The 24,758-nt window shown below is 31.8% G+C and overlaps 2 protein-coding genes across 2 annotated transcripts; both read right to left on the bottom strand.

Moving 5' to 3' along the window:
- Positions 1 to 306: 306 nt before the first annotated feature.
- LOC100265305 (uncharacterized) lies at positions 307 to 2,713 on the bottom strand. The gene is made up of 3 exons (XM_002270319.5): positions 1,896 to 2,713; positions 696 to 945; positions 307 to 606 (listed from the first exon to the last, which is right to left on the bottom strand). Exons 1-3 carry the CDS (start codon positions 2,678 to 2,680, stop codon positions 415 to 417), a joined length of 1,227 nt encoding a protein of 408 aa, XP_002270355.2. The 5' UTR covers positions 2,681 to 2,713; the 3' UTR covers positions 307 to 414.
- A 4,377-nt stretch (positions 2,714 to 7,090) lies between these two features.
- Positions 7,091 to 7,822, bottom strand: LOC109122879 (uncharacterized). The gene has a single exon (XM_019220974.2). It carries the CDS (start codon positions 7,820 to 7,822, stop codon positions 7,091 to 7,093), a length of 732 nt encoding a protein of 243 aa, XP_019076519.2.
- Between the last annotated feature and the right edge of the window lie 16,936 nt (positions 7,823 to 24,758).

The raw sequence follows: 24,758 nt of genomic DNA, 5'->3' as shown, positions 1-24,758 counted from the left end.
AGATAGGATTAAACTTAGGTTGAATACCCCGGGTGGGTTAGGGTTGAGTTGAATTGAACTTAAGTAGATTGTTTCTTAATTTAGGTTAAGCTTGAATTAGCCATCAACCCGACCAACAATCTGTCCAAGTTGCAGACCTATCACTAAACAAGTGTGTTTAGAAAACACCAATTTCCTTTCAAGGCTATCTTTGTCCAAAAAATTCTATAAACTCCATACCAAATTTACATCTTTTGCGGAATATAGCTCCATAATCACCTATTCTTACCACTAAAGCACAATTTTCCCATCTGAAAAGATCAAATCTGATGTAAAGCATAACACTTCATAAGAAGGTGAATTATATATCTGAATTTTCGACTACATACAAATACAAGAAACTGATCTACAAGTATAATGTATAGGTAGGCACCCTCATGAAACATGGGCGGCCATACTCTGATCAACTGAAGACAAGGATTCCCTGTTATGAGGTCTGATGAGGGCCTCATGCTCACAACCCGACGGCATGGTTGGCCGTATGCTGCCTGGGTTCAGCGGAAAAAGAATCCCGTAATACCCATCCATAATTGCTTGAAAATTGCAAGTTGCTGCAACCTTAGGAATCTGTTCAGGGAATAGATACACACTTTTTAGGCACACCCACATGAAATCGTACCATAAATATAATAAATGTTTTCAGAACAAACTAGTACCTGGTAAATGTCTCGCATGTATCCATGAAGATTGGGATACTCAAGAAGCTTCTTCTTCGTGCATTTGAAAAGAACGTTGTACACAAGATCGAAACGAACCAGAGTAGTAAAGAGGCAAATGTCTGCAAGAGTAAGCATATCTCCACACAAGTAGCGGCATCTGCCCAAATGATCATCTAACATGTCCAATGTAGTAAACAACTCGTTCACTGCCATGTCATATGCTTCTTGACTTTGGGCAAATCCACATCTGCAAAATTCAGATTCAAACTTAAATGTCAAATAAACACAAAATCATGTGGACTTTGCATATGGAAAGGTCAACCGTGCTATACAACTTAACAACTTCTACCAAATGTTCATGCTAGACAACAATGAATTCAGCTCAATGACTCTGCGACACTAATGGTAGCATCTCCCACTAATTCGAAAGGTCTCAATGATTACCTATAAACCCCCATTATTAACATGGTGTAAATTTGGGATAACAAAGTTTGATATGATTCACCAATATGATTTCAAGCCGATATGTTTTTCATAGATTTGGGTAAAGGATAATTGTGTTCAGATCAATTTTATGTCATACTGTATAATTCGTTTAATAAATGTTATTTTTAGGTCTACTCGTATAATACAAATTTGACTTGAATAGACCTATTTAATAATTATATTGATTAAGTTTATTACAACCATAACCTATTTAACCTGCATTTGGTTTATTTAAAATTTGATTTTGAATAAATAGGTCAATTGAGTAATGAAAAATATCATGTTAGGAAGTTAATAATATTGACTCAAACAAGACGCGGCTTGACCTAAATATTAAATATGTTACATGATAATGTTAGTTGTTCAATAATTAGATCATATTTAGGTTCGTGCTTTTAGCCCGTTTGTTATTCATGTTCTATTTGGATTGACCTATTTAGTTGAGTGCTTGAATTTTGACATGACCTACTAACACGAATTGCCACCAAAACGAGAAATCATGCATTTTCTAATTTCCCTTTTGAAAAATCATATAATGATATACTATACCTAAAAGCAAACACCATATACTTAGACTTTGTACAAAATAATCATTGTCCAAACAAGACTATATATTATCAGCTCAGAGAATTTCTATTGGAACTTGCTAATATGAGAGGTATTCTCCATAAACATTATACTGAACTGGATGCAAAAATCTCTGGTGGTTACCTGTAAACCCCATTGTTAACACCAGGGTATATCACACGATTCCACTCCTCAATCCTCTCCTTCAAGGCCGGTGGTGCCAAGTCCAAAGCCGGGCTGCTCGCCAACCCATTCAACCCGGAGTTGAACAATTGAATTATGTCATAACTCTCATTGCACACAACCTCCTTGTTCTCTACATCCCACAGCATTGGCACCGTGGACCGCCCATTGTACCCGCCTCGTCTTAGCCTATAAACCTCCCTCAGTGTTCTGCACCCATTGGCCTTATCCAAACCAGGGACAAACGTATCCCCATCAGGGGCAGCTCCATCCTTGAATTCCCATGAACCATCGGTCCCCGGGGCTGCAATCGACACCGGAATGGCGTTCTCGAGGCCCTTGAGGGCTCGGACAATTAGGGTTCGGTGAGCCCAAGGGCAGGGCAAGGCCACATAGAGGTGGAGGGAGCTAGGGTTTTGGCGGGAAAATTGGAGAGAGTTGAAATTGGCGGGGAATTGGGAGGGGGGTCTGGAGTAACGGCCGGAGGGATCGGAGGGGGCGAGCTGGGACATGAGGAGGTGCCAGGTGGCGGACCAGGTGGAACGGACGGTGGAGATGAGGAGTTGGGGAGGGAGGGAGTTGCCCCAGAGGAGCTTGGTGATGGCGGTGAGTGGTTGTTGGAGGGACATTCTAGGGCTGACGTGGGATCGGGAGGTGGTGAAGGTGATGATGACGTGTCTCTTCTTCTTCTTCCTTGTGATGGGGAGGGATGGGGTGAGGAGGGCATTTGCACTATAGGAGGACATGCTGCCTTCTGCTTGCTGGATCTAACGGTTGTAAGTTATAACCGCCCTATCTGAAGGGAATGTTTTTTTTTTTTTTTCCTCACTTTTTTCTCTTGGTTTCTATTTATATCAACATTTTAAATAATTTTTGGGATGCAAAATCAATAAATTATTCTTAATCTTGGTAACAATTTCGTCTTGCAAAAGGATCAATCCAAAAAACTTATACTAATATTGATTTTAATACGTTTCTTATTTTTTATTTTTAAAATTAAAAATTTCTATACAAAAATAAAATATTTTGTACAAAAATTATGAATTTATTTTATATCTTTAAAATTTTATACTTTAATTTTTTAAATAGTTTTTAAAACTGTTATTTTTCAATAGAAGTTTGTAATAATTTTTTATAACTTTTATAAAAATTACAATTATTTTTTTATTATAAAAGTAAAAAAAAACAGAAAATATATCCAAACAAATGCTAATTACTTCAAAAAGAATATAAATAATGATTGAATATAAAAAAATCTACAATAAAATTTTATTTATTTGATAGAAAATGAGAAAAAGAATATAAAAATCAACTTAGTCAATTCACATTTTCATCAAGCATTGATAACTAAGATAGTAATCAAGATCTATATACAAATTGTTGTTTACAACGGTTGGGGTGATGATAGAACAAACCTATAGTAATTCAAAAGAAGAAACAAGAAAATTCGAATGGAAGTAAAAAGAGATTTGTTTGTTTAGAGGCTTGCAAATTGCAATGTCCTAAAGACAAAATTTTGGCACCCTGTTCTTGATTGCAACAGTAAAAAAATGGTGTCTGTCTTTCAGGATACAACTCTTAAACAGATATAAAGAGGGCAATCTCCTATTCATATCCTTGCAAACCAAGTGTTGTGTCTCCTCCAAAGGTTGTGTCTCCTTCATTAGACATGTTCTTTTCATTCACCAATTTTTCAACAATCCCCCACATGAATGAAAGGACTTAGAACATTATTGGAGAGACAGATGAGAATGCATCAGGTAAGGTGTCTTTTGGATTTGAACCTACCTTAGTGAATATCCATCGGATTTGCTCAGCGACAAAGTGAACTTAAGTCTTGAACTTGTCCACCTTAGTAGCAATCAAGAAAATGGATATCACACATAACTCATCTAAACACATTTTGGTTTATACGATTGTGTTTATTTTGGTCTTGAACAGATCTTGACTTCATGAGAGCTTTAGAGAATGAAGCCTTCACATTCTCATAGAAGCAACCCCACTTCTACCCTCATATAGGTGACATCAGTTAAAAGTATTTTGCTATACTTCTCTTAGTACAAGATACCGATGTCATTAATTGTATAACATACCCTAACCTTCCACAGACAACACACTTATTTACATATATAGGAATGAGAATAGTGTGTTTTTCTAGCATGATCAACTCTTGCTAGTTGGCCTATTGAACCTAGATCTTGGGATCTCCTGTCAACTAGGTTAGGTTTCCTCCCAAGTCGATCATTTTATAGGCTTTAAACCCATTCCTCTCATAGTAACTACAACTTGCTCTCTAGACAGTCCCTTTGTAAGTGGATCTGCCATATTATCTTTTGACTTCACAAAGTCGGTAGTGATCACTCCATTTAAGAGCAACTGTTTGATTGTATTATGTCTACGTCTTATATGCCCTTGATTTACCATTATAAACAGAATTTTTAGCCCTTGCTAATGCTGCTTGGCTATCACAATGAATACATGCTATACACGTTTGTTTAGAAGACTTCCATGATATTGCTGTTCCACCTAAAGTGAATATATATCCACTTGTTGATTTAGATTCCAAACTTTCAAAAATCCAATTGGCATCACTAAATCCTTCAATAACATATAGATACCTTGTGTAATGCAATCCATACTCAATAGTATGCTTAAGGTATCTTAGTACCCTAACAAGAGCAAACCAATGCTCTTTGGTTGGGTTATTAGTGTATCTTGCCAGTCTATTTACAAAATAGGTAATATCAAGTCTAGTACAATTTGTAATGTACATTAGACTTCCAATCACCCTAGAATACTCTAGTTGTGATACACTTATCACCCATATTCTTTTTCAATTTACAGTTTGGATCAAAAGGTGTAGCACATGATTTGCTATCATAATGACCAAACCTTTTGAGCACACTTTCTACATAATGGGATTGGGTAAGAACATATCCTTCATGATTTTTCTTAACTTTAATACCAATAATCACATCAGCAAGACCTAAGTCTTTCATGTCAAATTTTGATCTTAACATTTTCTTGGTAGAATTTATAATGTTCTTGTTTGTTCCCATTATGAGCATGTCATCTACATATAGACATATTATGACATGTGAGTCATTAGTGCTCTTGACATACACACATTTGTCACACTCATTTATCTTGAAACCATTAGATAACATGATGTGATCAAAATTTTCATGCCATTGTTTGGGTGTTTGCTTTAATCCATAAAGGGACTTGATAAGTCTACAAACTTTATTTTCTTGTTCCTTTACCACAAACCCTTCAGGTTGTTCCATATAAATTTCTTTATCTAAATTTCCATTTAGAAAGGCTGTCTTGACATCCATTTGCTGAATTTTAAAATTATGGATGACAGTTATAGCAATTAACATCCTAATGGATGTAATTCTTGTTACAGGAGAGTAAGTGTCAAAGAAATCTAAACCCTCATTTTGTCGATATCCTTTAGCTACTAAACGTGCTTTGTACTTGTCATCATTTACTACTTCTTGCCAATAAGGAGCTTTTGGTGTTGACATAGCTTCTTTATATGTTTGAGGTCCCGCTTCTATCAAGAAGGTGATAAAATCAGGTTCAAAAGACATGCTAGTTCTAGCTCTTTTGCTTCTCCTAGGTTCAACATCATCCCTTTGTTCATGTTGAGTTCTATGCAAGCTATCACCAATTTTTCTTTTGATGATTTCATTGTGTCTTTCTTTGAAAGAAACTATCTCTTCAAAGAATTCAGCATCTATGAATTCCATAATGATATTATTATTAATATCAGGAACTTCAGATTTGATCACTAGGAATCGATATGCTAAACTATTTGAAGCATATCCAATGAAGACACAATCAATTGTCTTTCGTCCGAGTTTTGTCCGTTTAGGTAATGAAACTTGCACCTTTGCAAAACACCCCCACACTTTCAGCCTTTTATAAGAAGGTAGTTTTCCTTTCCACAACTCATAAGGAGACTTTGATGTTTTCTTATGAGGTATTCTATTTAAAATGGTATTAGTTGTAAGAAATGCTTCCCCCCGCATGTAGTGCGGTAACCCCAAACTATTTAACATAGAATTAACCATGTCCTTAAGTGTTCGATTATTTCTTTTAGCAATACCATTTTGTTGTGGTGTATATGGTGTTGTAGTTTGATGCACTATACCATGTAATGCACAAAATTCAGAGAGAGTTGTAGACTCATACTTTTCTCCTCTATCAGACCTTAGCATTTTCAAAGTCTTATTCTTATGATTTTCAACCTCATTCTTGTATGTCTTAAAGACATCAATGGTTTCATCTTTGTTGTGTAACAAATAAACATAGCAAAATCTGCTATAGTCATCAATAAAAGTTGTAAAATATTTTATGCCACCTCTAGTTGGAGTCGTTTCAAATCACAAAGATCACTATGAACTAATTCAAGTAGTTCACTAGATCTTTCAATTGATTTAAATGGCTTTCTTGCAAACTTTGATTCAACACATATTTCACACTTACGTGTTTTATTAATACCAAATTTAGGCAATAAACCTAAGTTTGCCATTTTATACATGGAACGATAATTAACATGTCCCAACCGAGAATGTCATAATTCACAAGACTCAACAATGTAAGCAGAAGACATAAAACTTTTATAAATAGTTGAAGTAATTACATTGTCATTGAATACAATGAGTTTGAACAAGCCCTCACTCATGTATTCCTTTCCCACAAAGGTTCCACCCTTGGTCAACACAAGTTTGTCACTCTCAAATACAAGTTTAAATCCCTTCTTACAAAGAAGAGAAGCAGATACAAGGTTCTTTCTAATTTCAAGTATAAAGAGGATATCCATCAAGGTGAGTTTCTTCCCTAAAGTGAGATTCAGAACCACATCACCCTTGCCTTCCACCATAGATGAAGAAGCATTTCCAATGTAGAGTTTTTCTCCACTTTCAATCTTCTGGAAATTCACAAAGGAATTTCTATCACCACAAATGTGTCTAGTGGCTCCAGAATCAATCCACCAATCCTTAGAGTCCATCACAACATTTGACTCTAGGATTACAACAAAAATTTTCAAATTTTGTTGCTTGACTGGTTTTTCCATTTCTTTCAAGTTTCTTCTTATCATTTTTGTGCCAGCAATCCTTGGCATGATGGCTGAATTTTCCATAAACCTAACAAACCCCTTTGATCTTCTTATTACCAGGCTTATTGTTGGCAGGTTTCTTCATCTTTCTATTGTTGAAGGGAAGTTTCCTCTTATTGGAGCACTCTCTTTCCACAATATGGGCCTTGGCTTCCATGAATGACTTGCCAACAAATTTGTCATTCTTTCTGTTGTCTTCTTCAATCCTAAGCCTTACTATCAAATCCTCCATCAACAATTCCTTGCGTTTATGTTTCAAATAGTTCTTAAAGTCCTTCCATGAAGGAGACAACTTTTCAATGATGGAAGCAACTTGAAATGCTTCATTGAACATCATTCCCTTAACATGGATTTTATTGATGAGGATTTGAAGTTCTTCAACTTGATTAATAACAGTAATAGAATCAATCATTTTGAAATCTAAAAACTTTTGAAGTTCTTCAACTTGATTAATAACAGTAATAGAATCAATTATTTTGAAATCTAAAAACTTAGCAACAATGAATTTCTTTGTTCCAGCATCTTCAGTCTTGTACTTCTTCTCAAGTACCTCCCACAACCCTCTTGTTGTAATGAATGAAGAGTAGACATTGTAGAGGGAGTCAACCAAGCCATTGAGAGTGTAGTTTCTGCATAAGAAGTCTGAATGCTTCCAGGCCTCTATAATATTGAATGTCTCATTTGTTGGATGTTCTGGTGCTTTGGGGCATTCCTTCTTCAGGACATGAACAAGGTTGAGGGTGGTGAGATAAAAGAGCATCTTTTATTGCCACCTTTTAAAGTCATCTCCATTGAATTTCTCTGGTTTTTCATGGTGTGTTTCTACCTTAATAGGAACAGGAACTTCAGTGTTTGGTAAGGTAGAGTCTAACTTGAATGTTTATTCCATGATCACTAAATAAAATTCTGTCTTTAGATTGTTGGGGTGATGATGGAACAAACCTGCAATAATTCAAAAGAAGAAACAAGAAAATTCGAATGGAAGTAAAAAGAGATTCGTTTGTTTAGAGGCTTGCAAGTTGCAATGTCCTAAAGACAGAATTTTGGCACCTTCTTCATGATTGCAACAGTAAAAAAAATGGTCTCTGTTTTTCAAGATACAACTCTTAAACAGATATAAAGAGGGCAATCTCCTATTTATATCCTTACAAACCAAGTGTTGTGTCTCCTCCAAAGGTTGTCTCATTCATTAGACATGTTCTTTTCATTCACCAATTTTTCAACAACAACAAAGGATAACTCTCCATTTTTATCAGAGTATACAATACTAAGTCAATCCATATCTTCATCAAGCAATGATAACCAGAGTGGTAATCAACATTTGTATGCAAATTGTTATTTGTAATCATTGTTGTCAAAGACGATCATCTGGTTCATTTAGGCCACCAACTGAGGTGAGAAAAATAAAAATGCCTTTTGAAGACCCATGTGAGCGACTTCAAAGAGGTAACGCCAAAGTGGTCGCCTTAGGATAAAGTTTAAGGCATAACAATGATTGTCTTCTTTCACGAGGCGAAAAACTTAGAAAAAAATAAAGTAAAATATTAAAAAAAAAAAAAATTAAAGTTGAGCTATAAAAAAATTGATTAGTTGATAATATAATATTAATAAAAGAAAAAAAAAGAATAAGAAGATTTAGGACTTAGGTAAAAGATGAAATGAATGAAAGAAGAAAAAAATGTTTTTGGTTACCTTATAGCAAGATGAAGACAAGATGGAGGGAAGAAGATTTCAGTAGCTATGTGGTTTACTTCAGTAAAGTTTTTTCCTCTTTCTATTCTCTATAACTCTTATACAATTTTTTTTTGTTCTTCACAATTTGAATTATGAAGTCAATTTTTTTTTTTTTAAAGTTATCTTTGTTTGTGTTGTGATTGTTGTCACAAACTCACCTCACAACTAACCTATTTATTTTATTCTCTACAAAGAAAAAAGAATTTTTGCTTCTATTGTGAAGACTCATAACTAATATTTTTTTTTTGTCACCGACACATTGCAGAGAGTCAGCCCACTTCTTTTTGTTTCTTTCTCTGTTTGTATTGTCATTACACACCATAGAGAGTTGACCCTTTTTTTTTGTGCTTGTCATTGCACATTATAGAGAATTGATCTTTTTTTCTTTTTCTTTTTTCTCTGTGTTGTTAATATACATTGCAAAAAGTTTTCTTCCACTTTTTTTCGACCCATCTATTCAATGGGTCTCACCGCTTAACAGTTTTTATTATTGAAAGTACACTTCATTTAGACTACCAAGCACAACCACACTTATGTTGTTTTCCATGAGTATTTTATAAATTTTTATGAAAAAATAAAAGTATTTTTTATTTCATAATTTTTTTACATTGTTGTCTTGTTTCCCTTATCTTTTAAATTTTAATTCTTAAAAAAAAAAGAAAAAAAAGAGAAAAAAAGACAACAACAACAACAACAACTAAATTTTAGATTTGGGAATGACATTGAAAGATGACACCTCGTCAAAAGGTATGAACAAAAAAAATCCAACTTAGAAATATAATTATTGAATGATTATAAGAATATAAATTTGATTACATTTTTATATTGTGGGAAGGAGAAAGAAAGTGAAAATTTTAAAGCAAAGCAATATCAAATAGGAAAAATGGAAATACTACAAGGTGTTTAAAATGTAAGTAAGAGAAGAGCTTGAGCAGTACATGACTAATAAAAAGAATAAAAAAGACAACTATAGTTATTTTCATGAGTTTGGTAACTTAGAAAACATTGTTGATATAGATAAGGAAAAGGAACTTGAAGAAGTCAATTTGAATGGGAAAAAAAAAGTTGATAATAGAAAAAGTAACATAGGAAGTAATAAGAAAATGAAGTCAATAACAAAAAGGTTTCATTGATGCTTTTGTATCTTAAAAGTTAAAAAAGGTAAGTCAGCTTCGTAAAAAGGAGAAGATGAAGCAAAGTTCTATAAATGATGTGTTTGATAAAAAGAAAAGGGAAAGTGTATGTCAATACATTGGTTAATTCTTCTATTGAGCAAAGATATCAATTAATTGTGCAAATTTGGATAGTTTTAACTAAATGGTTGAAGTTATTGGACAATATGGCTCAAATATGAAACTTCTTGGTTACCATGAATTAAGAGTTTCAATCCTTAAAAAAAAAGTGGAGTATACAAAAAATTTATTGAAAAATCACAATGTTGCATAGATGAGGTATGATGCTTCTATTATGTCTGATGGGTGGATAAATAAAAGAAATTGAATCTTGATGAATTTTTTTGGTAAATCACCCAATTGGAACAATGTTTATAGAGTCCATTGATACTAGTTCATTCATGAAACTAGGAAGAAGACATTTGAATTATTGGACAACTTTGGGGAGTGCATTGGAGAGAAGAATGTTGTCCAAATAATAACTAATAATAGATCTAACTATGTATTGATAGGTAAGATTTCATTTGATAAAGTTATTTAAGTTTTATTAGTACCATTTAAATTGAAACATTATATTACAACATTATTTATCATTTTTACTTATTATGTTTTTTATGTTAAAATTTTATATAGGAAAGTTTTTAGAGCCAAAGTGACCACATTTGAATTGGACATCTTGTGCAACTCATTGCATAGACCTCATTGTAGAAGATATTGGAAAACTTCCTACAATTAAGAGGACTTTTACTAAAGTCATCTCATTGAATGGGTTCATCTACAATCATATGGGGGTGCTAAATATGATGAGAGAGTTCACCAAACAAAGAGAATTGATTAGGTCGAGCATAACTCGATTTGCAACATGTTTTCTTACCTTATAAAGTATCCATATGTGAAAACGTAATTTGAGATTAATGTTCACTTCTGACAAGTAGTTAGCTTGTAAATATGGAAAGGAAATCAAAAGGACAATAAGTCTTAGAAATTGTTTTGATGCCTTCATTTTGGAATCATATTGTCTATATTCTTAAAGTGATTGGTTCTCTTGTTAAAATTCCTTGACTTGTCGATAATGAAAGAAAATCAGCTATGGGGTACATATATGAAACTATAGATAGATGTAACAAGATCACTAAAAAGTCATTTAACAAGAATGAAAATAAGTATAAGGAGATATTCTCTATCATTGATAAGAGATAAGAATGTCAACTTCACCATCCTTTGCATGTAAAATGTCACTTCTTAAACCCAAAATTTTTCTATGAAAACCATCTTGTGGAGTTTGATGAAAAAGTGACATTGGGATTATATTCTTGCATAGATAGATTTCTTTTTGACATTGGTGTGCAAGATAAGATCATTTGTGAATTGTCAACTTATAAAAATGCAGAGGCTCTCTTCAATATTCCAATAGCCATTAGATCAAGAAACATGCTAGCTCTAGGTATAAAGTATTTTAAGAAAGTTTATATTTTTAAATAAGATATTATATTACTTACTTTATAAGCTACTAGATCAAATATTACTTCTAGTCTACAAATTTTTTGTTTACATTTGAAACATTATAGCTAAATGGTAGAAATTTTATGACAACACAACCCCAAATTTGCAAAACTAGCCACAAAGATTCTTATCTTGATTTGTAGTGCATCGAGTTGTGAATGTAATTAGAGTATATTTCAGCATGTAAGTATTTAATATTTTATTGATTATATAATATATAAATTTTACTTTTTAAGTTCTAATATAGCATGCGATAACAGTTATTGATAAATGTTTATAGATTCTCACCAAGAAGATGAACAAAATAATGCAAAAACAACCAAATGACTTGGTGTTTGTTAAATACTACCAAATTCTTAAAGCACGCTATGATAGATGGAATGTCATTGACCCCATCCCATTGATAGACATTGATTAAGGTAATGAGTGGTTAGTTGGAAAAATAAGTGAAGAAGACACCTCCATTCATGCAAATGATGACTTGGTTTTTTACGATGATAGCTTGACATGAGGTGTAGTGGTAATGGCAAGTGCAGTAGGTGTAGGAAATACAAATGCTTTCACTAGACTTCAAACAAGATCAAAGACAAGTTTAGAAAGGAAGACTTTGAACTTGGTTTTTGACAATTTTCCTTTTAAATTATTTTTATTTGTTCAAGAGAGGATTTCTATTATAAAAAAAAAAAAAAAAGGAAAATCGTTTCTTCAAGAGACGATTTTCAAAAATGAAAAAAAATTGATCTTTTCAAGAGACGATTTTCAAAAATTTATTTTTTCCATTTTCTCATTTTTTAAATAATATTAACTAATAATATATTTATACAATAATATAATTATTATAAATATATGAATTATAAAATTAATTAATTTTATTTACTAAATTCAATATATAAAAATAATTATAATTATTGGGATATTTATCAACAATAATATTTATAAAAATATAAATTATGTTTGACATTGATATTAAAAAATATTATTTTATATTAAGTTAGATATTGATTTAAAAAATATGTTGGTATTTATGTCTAATTTTACTTTAAATTTATTCAATTAATTATAACTATAAATAGAAATTAATTTAGTTTTATATTGTTTTTTATTTATAAGATAAATAATATTTATGTATTACTTTTTATTTCTTTCACTTTTAGATTAAAAAAGAACTATTATCAATTTTATGTGAAAATGAGTTTATAAAAAAAAATTATTTGTTTTTTTAATTTATTAAATTATTATTTACAAAATAATTTTTTTTTGTTTTAATTTTAAAATTAATTTTATTAGATAAACTTTAAAATTAAAATTGTTATTCTTTAATTTAAAATTTCACAATAAAATATAGATTCACATCTTTTTAAGAGAATTCTCACTACTTCACACATCACTTTCCCCTGCTACTTCACACATTAGTCCAACAATGCATTGCACCACTGCACTTCATCACTTCACACACTATTACACTATAATATCATTGCAATACTCAACCAATTTGACATTTTCACGCAATTTGATTGTTTCAAGTATTGTCTTTTCTTCTAAAACATTTAAACGTTATTTTTTAAAAAGAAAAAACACACCCTCTATCATGCACACTACACCCATCCTACCTTAAAAACTTTTTGTTTGTCATCTTCACTTACAAAATAAAATTTGATTCAATCTTCATCCTTATTTTTTCTCTTTCCATATTTGACTCTCCTTGACTTCTTTTCATATCCCTCATTTCCCTCTATGGAACTTCTATGCAGATCTTATATCTTTCTTTACACACTCACACCACTCATCTTGACAAGTAATATATATATTTTTTTTGTTATTTTTGCTTTATTTTTATTTCATGTTATTTTGTAATGGTTTTTATTGTGATATAAGTTTTTTAAATTTATTTGGATTATGCAACATTTGTTTGAATAATATTTGTTAGAAATTATTATTTTAAATAGATGAAATCATTCAAAAAATAAAAATTATATTATTTTATTCCTAAGTAATATTTTTTCTCTACTTTGTTTCATTTTTCTTTTATAATGCATGATATATATATATATATATACACATATATATATAATTTATTGGATTTATGTTAATTCTTTTAGAATACTATTTGTTGTAAATTATCATTTTATAAAAATGAACGGATTCAATCATTCAAAAAATAAAAGTGATATTAATTTATTTAATTGATATGAAATAATAGTAATATTGTTTATGTTTATCAATCAAATAATATGTTTTATAAAATGTTAAAACTAAATATATATATATATTAGTAAAATGAGAATGGAAAATAATAATAATAATAATAATAATAATAATAATAATAATAATAATAATAGAATAATTATATATCTATAAATTTGCATAAAATATGATTTAAAAAATATTAAAATCTAAACTATAGAAATACAACATTATCCAAAATTATGAATTTATCTTATATATTTTTTAAAATTAATATTAGTCTTAAATTGTTGAAAATTTTATTGTAAAATATTGAAGTCTAAAAATAAAAATATAAATAAAACTAATATGTTATTTGATTTAGTTAAATGGATATTTAAATGTATATAACATAACAAAAAAAAAATAGTGACCATGTATTTCAATGTATAGAATATGTAAATATACATTTAAAATGTTATATTATATACATTTAAATATCCATTTAAAAAATAAAAAATATTTATATTTGTAAAATGTTAGAATATATAATAAAATAAAATTAACTATGAATTTAGTAATGGATATCAGTATTAAATCATTTTTTTCATACAATATTATTTCAAAAATATTAAAATCTAAGAAATAGAAATAAAATATTATTTGAAATTATGGATTTATCTTATATATTTTTTAAAAATTAATATTGTCCAAAAAATTCTTATAACATATTAAGAGCTTAAAATATAAATATAAATAAAAGTAGAAATAAAATTAAAATGTCATTGTAGACTACTCTTTTTGGACCAACCGACATTTGTTTTTTTTATTACTATTATTTTATTTTATTTTATTTTAAGAGATTTTATTTTGGTTTTTCCTATCACCATTGAAGAGCACCCAAGAGTGAGCTGGGTATTTTGATTTGAGATAGGGAGTGAACGTTGTTTTAGGGGGAGCGAGTTGAGAAGAAAAGAGAAAAAAAAACGAGCAACGAAAGAGAGCAGAGAAAATACCTACATGAGGCAAGCTGTGAGTAGCAAGAAGAGTATAGGAAAGTTTACTGATCTTTGGAAGAGCAGAGGAACACTTCAGGTATGGTTTCATTGCACATTTCTTATTCATTCCTCCTCATTATCATCGTCCTTCATCATCTCACCTTGCTACTTGAGTATTGTTAATCTGTTTTGTTGCGTATTAAGTTTTGTTGAATCTGAGTTTATTTTGTGCTTTCTCTATTTTGACTCTTTTCAAATTTCTTAGATTTCTCCAATAAGTAACTGACATGTGGATTTGTCTTTGAGCTTGATATCTGATTAACCACGTTACTGATCCTTATTTTTTCCATTTTGTTCCGGGTCTTTTGATTAAAACATGAAATTAGATCTAATTCAATGACTTGTTGGTTTGTTTACTCTTCTTAGGTTATACGCTATTTTTCGTTTGTGTTTCTCTTTTCTTGTTCATAGAGGTTCTAGCCACCACCCGGACATTAGGGAAAGTAAGCAATAAGTGGTTTCAGACTCTCAACTCATCCATTCAACAAGTTTCTTCATACTATCATGGAACAGATAACAACAGAAGGGTCGATGGGGCTCATTCCTAATCATGTCAAGTCGGATTCATGTTGTGATCAAGGATGAAAATATCGGTAATCACGGATATATCGGTACTTCGATTTTACGGATATATCGGAGATATATCGGCGGATATTTTGGAAAAAAATATCGGTAAGCTTAAAATTGTTAAAAACTCATGAAAATGTAAGGAAAATCTCATAATAATATAATTAGAAGTATAATAGACATTTTAAAGTTATTTTATTGAAAATTTTGATATATGTATAACATGATTTATCATATTTGATAATAATATCGTATCTATCGATAAAAATATGAATTTTATAAGTGTACATTTATTATTAAATTACATATAATATTATGATATTTGATTATAATATGTCTAATTTTAAAATATATATTAATATTAAAATATGATCCATTTAATTCAGTTGTATTAAACAATATAAAATAAATTATGATATATATATATAATTTTTTAATATTTAATTAATTATTAATGATATTAAAAACATTATGAAGAAAATTATATAATTTTTATACTTTTTGGTAATTAATTAAAAGAAAATTTTGCATTTAATTATAAAATAATTATAATTAATTTTCTATTTAAAATATTCTTTTAACATTTTCTTTATATAATGACTTTAAGTATATATATGTTTGGTGCACTTTATATTACAAGGGCGAGTTAGCCCAGATGGCAAATGGAGTGAACCCCAAACCTTTTGGTTTGGGGTTCAAATCCCCTCGGAAGCAATTTCAAGCAGGAGGTGCATTGTAGCGAGGGGGCACTGTAGCACATTTGACTTTCACTGTAGCGCGTTTGACTTCGTTGACCATGCGATATATCGGGAAAAATCGCCGATATATCGCGAGATATCGCCGATTTCTCAAGATTTCTCCCGAAATATCGTCGGACCGATATTTTTCCAAGAAATATCTTGTCGATACCCTTCGATACACGATATTTCAGCGATATATCGCCGAAATATCGCGACATTTTCCTCCTTGGTTGTGATGGAGTAGGTAACAGTAGAAGGAAGGATGGGCCTCATTCCTAGTCCTTTCAAGTAGCCCCTTCCACCTCTTTTCCACATGCACAAAATATCAACTTGTATGACCACTTTTTTTGTATTCCAAGTCATAGCCTTAACTTAGCTCTTTCCCATCTCAGGCCCACACATATAAATTCTCCATGCTTGGCCACCCCACAATTTCTAGAGTCATTGTACACGTATCATTCGGAGTTGGCCGAATGATGTAGCTTTCTTATAGATCTGTACCAGTAGAAGCTCTGGCATCAACTCACCCTCAAGCTTGAACAGTCCATCGCCCAGGGAGTTTTTCAGTTTTTGGGCATGATTCAGAGAAGAAAGTTGTATACAAGAACGCCCAAACAAATTTGAAACTTAATTGTGCAACTTTGTTATGGAGGATAAAAATTCAAAACTAATGAGAGTAATCAATGGCTACCTTCACTCATTTGAAGAATTCCCAGAATTTTCATGTAAAACCACAAGAATTTCTCTTCCCTTTGTCGGTTTTATATTTCAAATTGCAATAACAGTTGCAAACTTCAGGTTTATGATGAAGTGAGTGATTTTTGGAGCAAACATATTGACTATAAGATGCATTTGAGGAATTCCCGAGCTTTGGAAGCAGCTATACTGGTTCCGTTTAGCAGAAAACAATGCATCATCAAGAATAACATGAGTATTTCATTGACTTATGTTTTCAAAATCTGAAGATGTGAATGGATCTACTATTCCTAGATTTTTAGTTACTATGACGCCTTTTGATCATTTGGCGTCAAAATTCTCGAAAAGCAACCAACAGGTCCATGGTAGTGTGCAATTCGTTGAAGTCTAAATGAAAATGAAGGTGAATACGTGGCTACCAGCAAGGAAAGGCCACTTTCAATGCACAGTCTCGGGCATTCCATTCCTCTGTTTCTGGCTTTTGTATGGCTTTTATGACCGCCTTTTAGTGTCCCATTTTCAAGCACTTCTTTCCGGATGCAATTCCTTAGTTTCGTGGAATGGTGCCTAAGTCAAAAATGAGTACGGGGAATCAATTCGGATATTGAGAAAGCTCATTTCCATCCATCCCCATGTGCATGTGACCCATGCACGTATGGCCACCCAAAGCCTTGGCAAAACCTCCATCAAAATCCTTATTTCAGAAAATCTAAACCTCAAGCCGAAAAACTTTATGTCGGAACCTCATTACCATGCTCACCACACTATGGGTTATCTCTCTGGGTTTACTGTTTATGTTTTCTAGAGTGAGAGGTGTTGCCCCAAGGAAGTGTATCGATGTGCCATTCAATAGAAACTATGTGCCTACATGGGTTTTTAACCACATCAAGTCCTATAATGGAGGCTTTGAGATTCAACTCATCCTTGACAAATGCACAAGAACTATTACTGTTTTCTATCCATCTTCTCAAAACTTAGAGCTTGATGAAATAAACTTTGAGTTCTCGGGAAACAAGTCCAACCAACCCTCCACTTTACAAAAAAATGTCTTCACAAGAAGAAAATGAGAGAGAAAACAGAGGATCTATCTTTGGTTTGACCCAACCAAAGCTTTCCACTCGTATTCAGTTCTATGGAATAAATATTTGATAGTACTCTTGGTGGATGATGTCCCAATGGTAGTGTTCAAGAACAACATAGATTTAAGAGTGAAGTTTCTCTTTCGACCAACCCATGAAGGTATACTCAAGCCATCAAAAGGTCAGCAAACAAGTTACTTACTTTAAATTGAAACCACCAACATCTACAAAGAAGACATAATTGCACCCCGGGCCCTACTCCTGCATGGCTATGCATGGCCACCCTCTAGTGCACCACCTAAAGGCCACGTATCATTCTCTTTGATTTTTCATTTTTTGTTGTTAAAATTTAATTTTCAAATAATTTTTAAAACTCCAATTTCCAAATAATTTTCAAAATTCCAATCTTCAGATTTAATTTTTGAAAAACTCCAATTTCCAAGTAATTTTCAAATTTAATTTTCAAAACTTCAATTTTCAAATTTTTTTTTTTTATAAAAAAAACTCCAATTTTCAAATTTAATTTTCAAAACTTCAATTTTCAAAAGACCAATTTTCAAAACTCCAATTTTCAAAACTTCAATTTTCAAATAATTTAAATCCCATTACGGTTTTTGAATAATTTAAAGTTTTTTTTTCCTTCCTTCCTTAGGGTTTAGGGTCACCAAAAATCATTTTTTTTTCAATTTTCTCGATTTTTAATAAACATGAATGAATTTTTTCATAATTCTAAAATAATGGAATTTGTGGGATTAATTCATGCAAAATAAATTGGGCTTTGGTGGAAGCCCAGCATCCATGATATTTTCTTTAAAAATGATTTGAGTGAAGCACACAATTGTCATTAAGGATTTCTTACTCTATCTTGTGACACATGTGATATATTTTGTATTCATTATTCTGTACTAATCTTGTTTCATGATAACGCACTATTACTTGCTACTAAAATACGATCTCACTCTCACTTTGTTTATTCTCATATATGATTCGTTTTATTATTTGATCATTTCATTGGTATCTATTGATTTCCTTATCAATTGTCAAATTTTGTCTCACCTTATTTAGTAGAAACCCGTTTCTAGGAGCTTAAAAGGGCGCTACGGTCTTTTACCGTACCTTTCCAATAGGTAACCTAACCCTCATATTCGACTTTGGTTTTTCACGGACTGTCTTTTCCAAATAAAGAGTCACACTTAGGGTTTTCTTTCTTATTTTGTTTTCCCTTAAAAATAAAACAAAAATAAGTGGCAACTCCAAGTCTTTTCTAAAAATCATATTTTTTTACCAAATAAATAAAAAACGAGTCACGTCATCGAGTAGGAACGCATCATGCAAAAATGTGGGTCCACAATTATTTAATTTATTTGAATGTATATAATATAATAATAAAAATTATAGTCGTGTATTATTATTTTAGAAAAACAAAATAAAGATGACTTGTAAAATGTTAGAATACATATTAAAATAAAACTGTGAATCTAGTAATTGTTATTCGTATTAAATTATTATTTTTGCATAAAATATTATTTCAAAAATTGATGTCACCAACCGCCACAACAAAAAAGGAAGCCTCCTTTATGTGACACACATTGATGACTTTTATATCTTTTAGTAAATATAAATTGATGATACACGGTTTTTTTTTGCTTTATTTGCTTTATTTGCTTTATTTGTATTAATGATTTATGCTAGTTTATTTATATTTAGTTACATATGTTGATTTGCAGTCTGCTAATATTGAAGTCTATCTAGTAATGTTGAACTTTAATATTTTAGGCTTGCTAATATTCATTATTATTATTTTTTTAGTTATTAGGATGTTTGTTGGTTTATTAGTTAATATATACGGACAAGGTGGTTTATTAGTTAATATATATGGACAAAGTATTAGGTTTTTTTTATTCATAATAGTAGTTGATATTTGATTATTTAGTATTTGAATATGTTTGATTTATTAGGGATTGAATGTATTAATACATGTGTAGACCCTCAATTTTGTCCCTTGACACTTTCATTTTATCCTATGGGTGTCATATGCACCCATGTTTTCATATGACCCCACCATGGCCCTCTTTTGGCCTTGATCGGTTTCTGAGCCTTGTGTAGGTTCATTTGCGATCCAATGTAGTGTGGGTGTGTAGTTCATTTTGGAATTCCGTCATGGCCAATTTCCTTAGTTGTTCACATCATGCTATAGGGAAGGAAGTGAGGCCCCCCAAAAATTTCAGTTCAGTTGGAATTCATAGGAGCAGGTTTGAATTCGGAGCACTTGGGCTTGTTTTGATCATATCTCCCTCATCTGAACTCGGAATTGTGCACCGTTTTTTTTTATGGACTCCTTATTCTTCAAGGAACATTCTTTCAAAATTTTAATTTTTTTCTCAACCGGCTCGACCAGTTCCCAAAGTTTCAATTTAGGTAGTATAATTCATTTAAGCAGGTCCGAATTTGGAGCACTTGGGATTGTTTTGATCATATCTCCCTCATCCGAACTCGGAATTGTGCACCATTTTTTTTATGGACTCCTTATTCTTCAAGGAACATTTTTTCAAAATTTAAAATTTTTTCTCAACCGGCTCGACCGGTTCCCCAAAAAATTCAGTTTAGGCAGAATTCATTGAAGCAAGTCCGAATTCAAAGCACTTGGGATTGTTTTGATCATATCTTCCTCATCTAACCTCAGAATCATGCAACGTTTTTTTTATGGACTCCTTATTCTTCAAGGAACAGTCTGTAAAAATTTCAAAATTTTTCTCAATTGGCTCGACCGGTTGGCATCCAGTTCAACCGATTCATCGAGTCAACTTGTATGGAGCACTGATTTTGGTGATTTTGGAGCCCAATTCCTACATGGCTTGGGCCCATGGGCTCCAAATCAGTTTTGGGTTGTATTTGGATCCAATTTGGGCCTTATTTCGGATTCCTTGCAGCCCACCATGAATCCATATGGATCCTTGGTGGGAAAGCAAGTTGAAAGCTTAAGATAGTCAGCTTGCATGGAGAATGAGGAGGGGAGTTAATGGGGAAGCTGATTTTGAGACTGACTAGAGCTCTTTCCAGAGCTTGAAGGAGAGAAAAACGAAGAGGCTTTGATGGCTGGAGGTCTAGGACTATAAAAGAGGAAAAAAAATCATATTTGAAAGGACTTTCTTCTTTTTTTTAGAGGAGGGACTCTGTGGAATTGTGGGGGGAGGAATTTTATAAGAGGTTTTTGGAGGGTTTCTTTTCGTGAGTGGTCTGAGGGAGTGGAGTGAAGAGGTCCTTAGAATTTTAGGGGTCTCGGATATGTTTGGAGAGGCTTTGCAAGCTAAAGGAGCACCTCTCAAAGGTCGCTTCTTCAGGTACGTTTCTGGTTCCTCATAGAGCTCTTGCTTGCATTCGGTTCCTCTTTCTGATTGTTCCATAATGCTTAATGCTTTATTGATTGGTGTGGACGAAAAGGGCCATAAATTGTTATGTTGAAATTGGTTCTTTATGTGTTTGTCATGATCTTCATTCAATTGATGCCATTGATCCCGTTTGATTTTGTTCATGTTAAAAATCTATTTTGAATCATTCTCCAGTTTTATAAATGTATTGCCTTGTTTTGACCGGTTCTCCCTCATCCGGGCTTGGAATTGAGCGTCGTTGTTTTTTTTTGGATTCTTTATTCTTTGGGAAATCTACTATTAAAATTTTAGAATTTTTCTCAACCGGTTGAACTGGTTGGGAACCAGTTCAACAGGTCTTGTATGTCCAACCCTGTTTTATAAATGCATTTCCTTGTTTCGGCTGGTTCTCCCTCATCCGGGGTCTAAATTGAGCGTCGTTTGTTTTTTTGGATTCCTTATTCTTCGAGGAATCTTCTGGTAAAGTTTCAAATTTTTTCTCAATCGGTTTTTCTAGTTGGGAACCGGTTCAATCAGTTCTGCTAAGTAGCTCTAGTTTCAGCGTGTTTTGACCCCTATTTTTGTTGTGGCTTGGGCCCTTAGGCTCCAAGGCACTTGTAGGCCACCTTTAGGGTCTGAATCCAGATTTGGTTTGAATTAATGTGGGCCCACCTATGAGTTGAGGGTATTATTGGCTAGGAAGGTCGGGGGTTTATTGTGAATGTTTGGCTTGGGCACATTTTGATGTTTGATTAAAAATGCTTGTGTCTATTGATTTGCCCCTGTTTGCAGCGCTTGGCTGAGGACCCGAGGTACATACTTGACTTGTTGGGAGTTGGATTCATTTACATGCAGAGGGCATGGATATGTTTGCTCGTTGTGTTTTTATATTGCTTGATTAACCTCTTATGTAGCTATTGGCTATGGACCTCAGGTACGCACCTTTTAGCTTTGATTTGTGGAGACTAAGTGCACACTAGATACTGAGCAGGTTCGTGTGATCTATGTCATTTGTTTAGCCTAATCGATCGATTGATCTTTGACTCATATGCTCCCATGTACCCAATTCATTAGTAGAGACCGAGTTCCGGGCTTAGAGGGGTGCTACCTCGCATGAGGTACCTTCCCAATAGGTAACTTGATCCCTGGACCCAGAATCTAGTTTTCGCAGACTACTTTATCCATATTGGAGTCATTAAGGGTTTTTGTTCTTACTTGATTTTCCCCTTTATAAAATAAACATAAAAAGTAAGTGGCGACTCCAAACAAAACCGTTCCTCACCGAGGACAGATTTTCCAAAACCCGAAAACACACTTACTTTCTTATTCTTTTAAAAAGCAAGTCATGCCGGCCCGTGGATCGGGTGAGGGTCCACAACATGTTATTGATTATTTATGATTTTTTCCTCAATTTTTTCTTAATAAAAAAAGTTATTTTTTCTTAATAAAAAATGGTTAATCATTTCTAATTTTAAGTGTATTAAATTATTTTTAAATAAATATTTTATTATTTTTTCAAATACTTTAGTTATTTATCATTTATAATTACTAAATAAAATGTTTTAATCTACAAATGATTAATATTTTTTTAATTGATTAGTACTGAAAAAAAAATTATATATCTTAATGTTGAATTTTTATTCAAAATTAACTTATTAAATAAGAAATTAATTTAGTTTTCTATATTTTATTCATTTTACAGTCAAATTTTAAATTAAAGAATAACATTTTTAATTATAAATATTATCTAATAAAATTAATTTAAAAATTAAAAACAAAAAAATTATTTATTTTATAAATAATTATTTAATAAATAAAAAATAAATTAATAATAAATTTGTTTTTTATAAACTCAATTTTCCCATAAAATTGATAATGGTTTTTTTTTTTTTAATCTGAAAATCCAAACATAAAAACATAAATATTTGTTGTCTAATTCTATCTAATTTACTGCAAAAATTTAACTATAAGAACACAAATATTTGAATATGAAAATAGTTTTTGTATTGAAAATTTATACCTTGATTACAGAGTTGAACTTGAGTACAAGGTTGATGACAGAGATGAATACAAAGGAAAAGATTTTTGAAAGGAGAATTTTTTGGAACACTCGTTGCTCGCTCTTACGTTCTGCCTTGTGATGAAGGATGGTTTTCTATTTATAGAAGAAGTGGACGGACTTGAGTCTTGATGAAATCCGCGTAGTTGAAAGTTTTGAAATCTGCAATCAAAACTTGGACAGTTGGATGTCTTTTTTAAGTTTGCCGAATGAGGTAAATTTCTTTTATTGTCAAAGATTATTGGAAGAAGTCTAAAGAGAATAAGTTCTCTTTCTCCATGTTTCTCTTTGAAAAGCACTTTGGTAGACAAAAGGCATTGTTGAAAAAATATTTAGCTATTCAATACTATTGAACACTATTCACTACTCTTTTTTTTCTTGGTGCGTCTTTCCTTTCTTTCTTTTACAACATTTTTTTTTACTGGATAAATACAGGGAGACAAATGTACAACGATACAGATATACAAAAGATTCTTTGATATATTTTTAACTGAGCATTTCCAAGAGATATTTCTTAAAAACTTGTTGAACTTCATTTTCAATGTCTTAATTTTTTTTTTGTATTTATCAACAAGATAGGTAAATTGGCTTTGGAATGGAAGAAGGACTTCTAGAAAGTCATTTGCAAAGATAATTTTTTTTAATATTATCTTCAGTGATGAGATTATAGTTAGAAGAACTATAAATCTTAGAATCAATGTTTCTTGCAATCATTTTTTTACCTCTAATATTTGATTTGTTTTTTTGAGGCTGGCTTTAGTATAGGGCCAAAGGTCCTCTGTGCCAAACAGTTGATGTTTTTTGTGATTGGCTTTGAGAAGAATTAGATGTTGAGTCGGATAGACTCCTCCATCGTTTGACCATTCAGAAGGCTTGTTTTCGATAATAAGTTCAACTGATTTGAATTCTCAAATGAAGGCATCTAACACACAAACTGCTAATTTTCTTCCAAATCCATCGGTTTAATCAGGATGGGAGAAAATTAGTTGATAAAGTAATCCATAATCCATGAGGAGAACATGGGGTTAGCTCTATTAACTCATTATTAAATTTGATTACTATAGGCTTATATTTGTCTAAGTCAATGTTGGCTTTGCAAATACTGTAAGTAAGAGCACACTTACAATCATGCCTTTCTAGTAGAATTTCCCTACACAAAGGATCAAGATTTGGACATTCATAATTGGTGTTGCCATAATGAGTATGTCAAAGGAAACTCATCCCTTGAATAGTAACTCCAAAAGTGTTACAGTCAACAAGAAATTGCATTATGTGTTCTTGCTTAACCTCTACTATAACTTGAGTCTTTTGACTTATTATCTGTCTAAGGTCTTGGGGAAGATTCAAATTCTTTTGTTTGAAAAATGAAAATTTTGATTTTTGAAATTCTAGGCTTTCATTAGAAAGTTTTGGAGATTCATTTTGAAATTCATTTTGAGAATGTAGCTTTGGATTCCTCGGAAATTTCCCTACAATTGAAACTTTCAAGATCTGTATCCATTGGGATGCAATGTATATCAAAACTTGAAGGGTTAGGAAAACTATCTAAGTTATCAT

The sequence above is a fragment of the Vitis vinifera genome, chromosome 7, assembly GCF_030704535.1.
Source record: "Vitis vinifera cultivar Pinot Noir 40024 chromosome 7, ASM3070453v1".
NCBI classification, from domain to species: Eukaryota; Viridiplantae; Streptophyta; class Magnoliopsida; order Vitales; family Vitaceae; genus Vitis; species Vitis vinifera.
The sequence above is the reverse complement of the archived record's forward strand: the minus strand, read 5'-3'. Positions and strand labels throughout refer to the sequence as shown.

Bases quoted from the DNA above. Each gene is read 5' to 3' on its own strand.
- LOC100265305 (XM_002270319.5), bottom strand. From the start codon at position 2,680: ATGTCCTCCTATAGTGCAAATGCCCTCCTCACCCCATCCCTCCCCATC. The intron at 946-1,895 runs GTAACCACCAGA...TGAATTTTGCAG, and splicing joins GTTAACAATGGGGTTTACAG to ATGTGGATTTGCCCAAAGTC. The intron at 607-695 runs GTACTAGTTTGT...TTCCCTGAACAG, and splicing joins ACATGCGAGACATTTACCAG to ATTCCTAAGGTTGCAGCAAC.
- LOC109122879 (XM_019220974.2), bottom strand. From the start codon at position 7,822: ATGCTCTTTTATCTCACCACCCTCAACCTTGTTCATGTCCTGAAGAAG.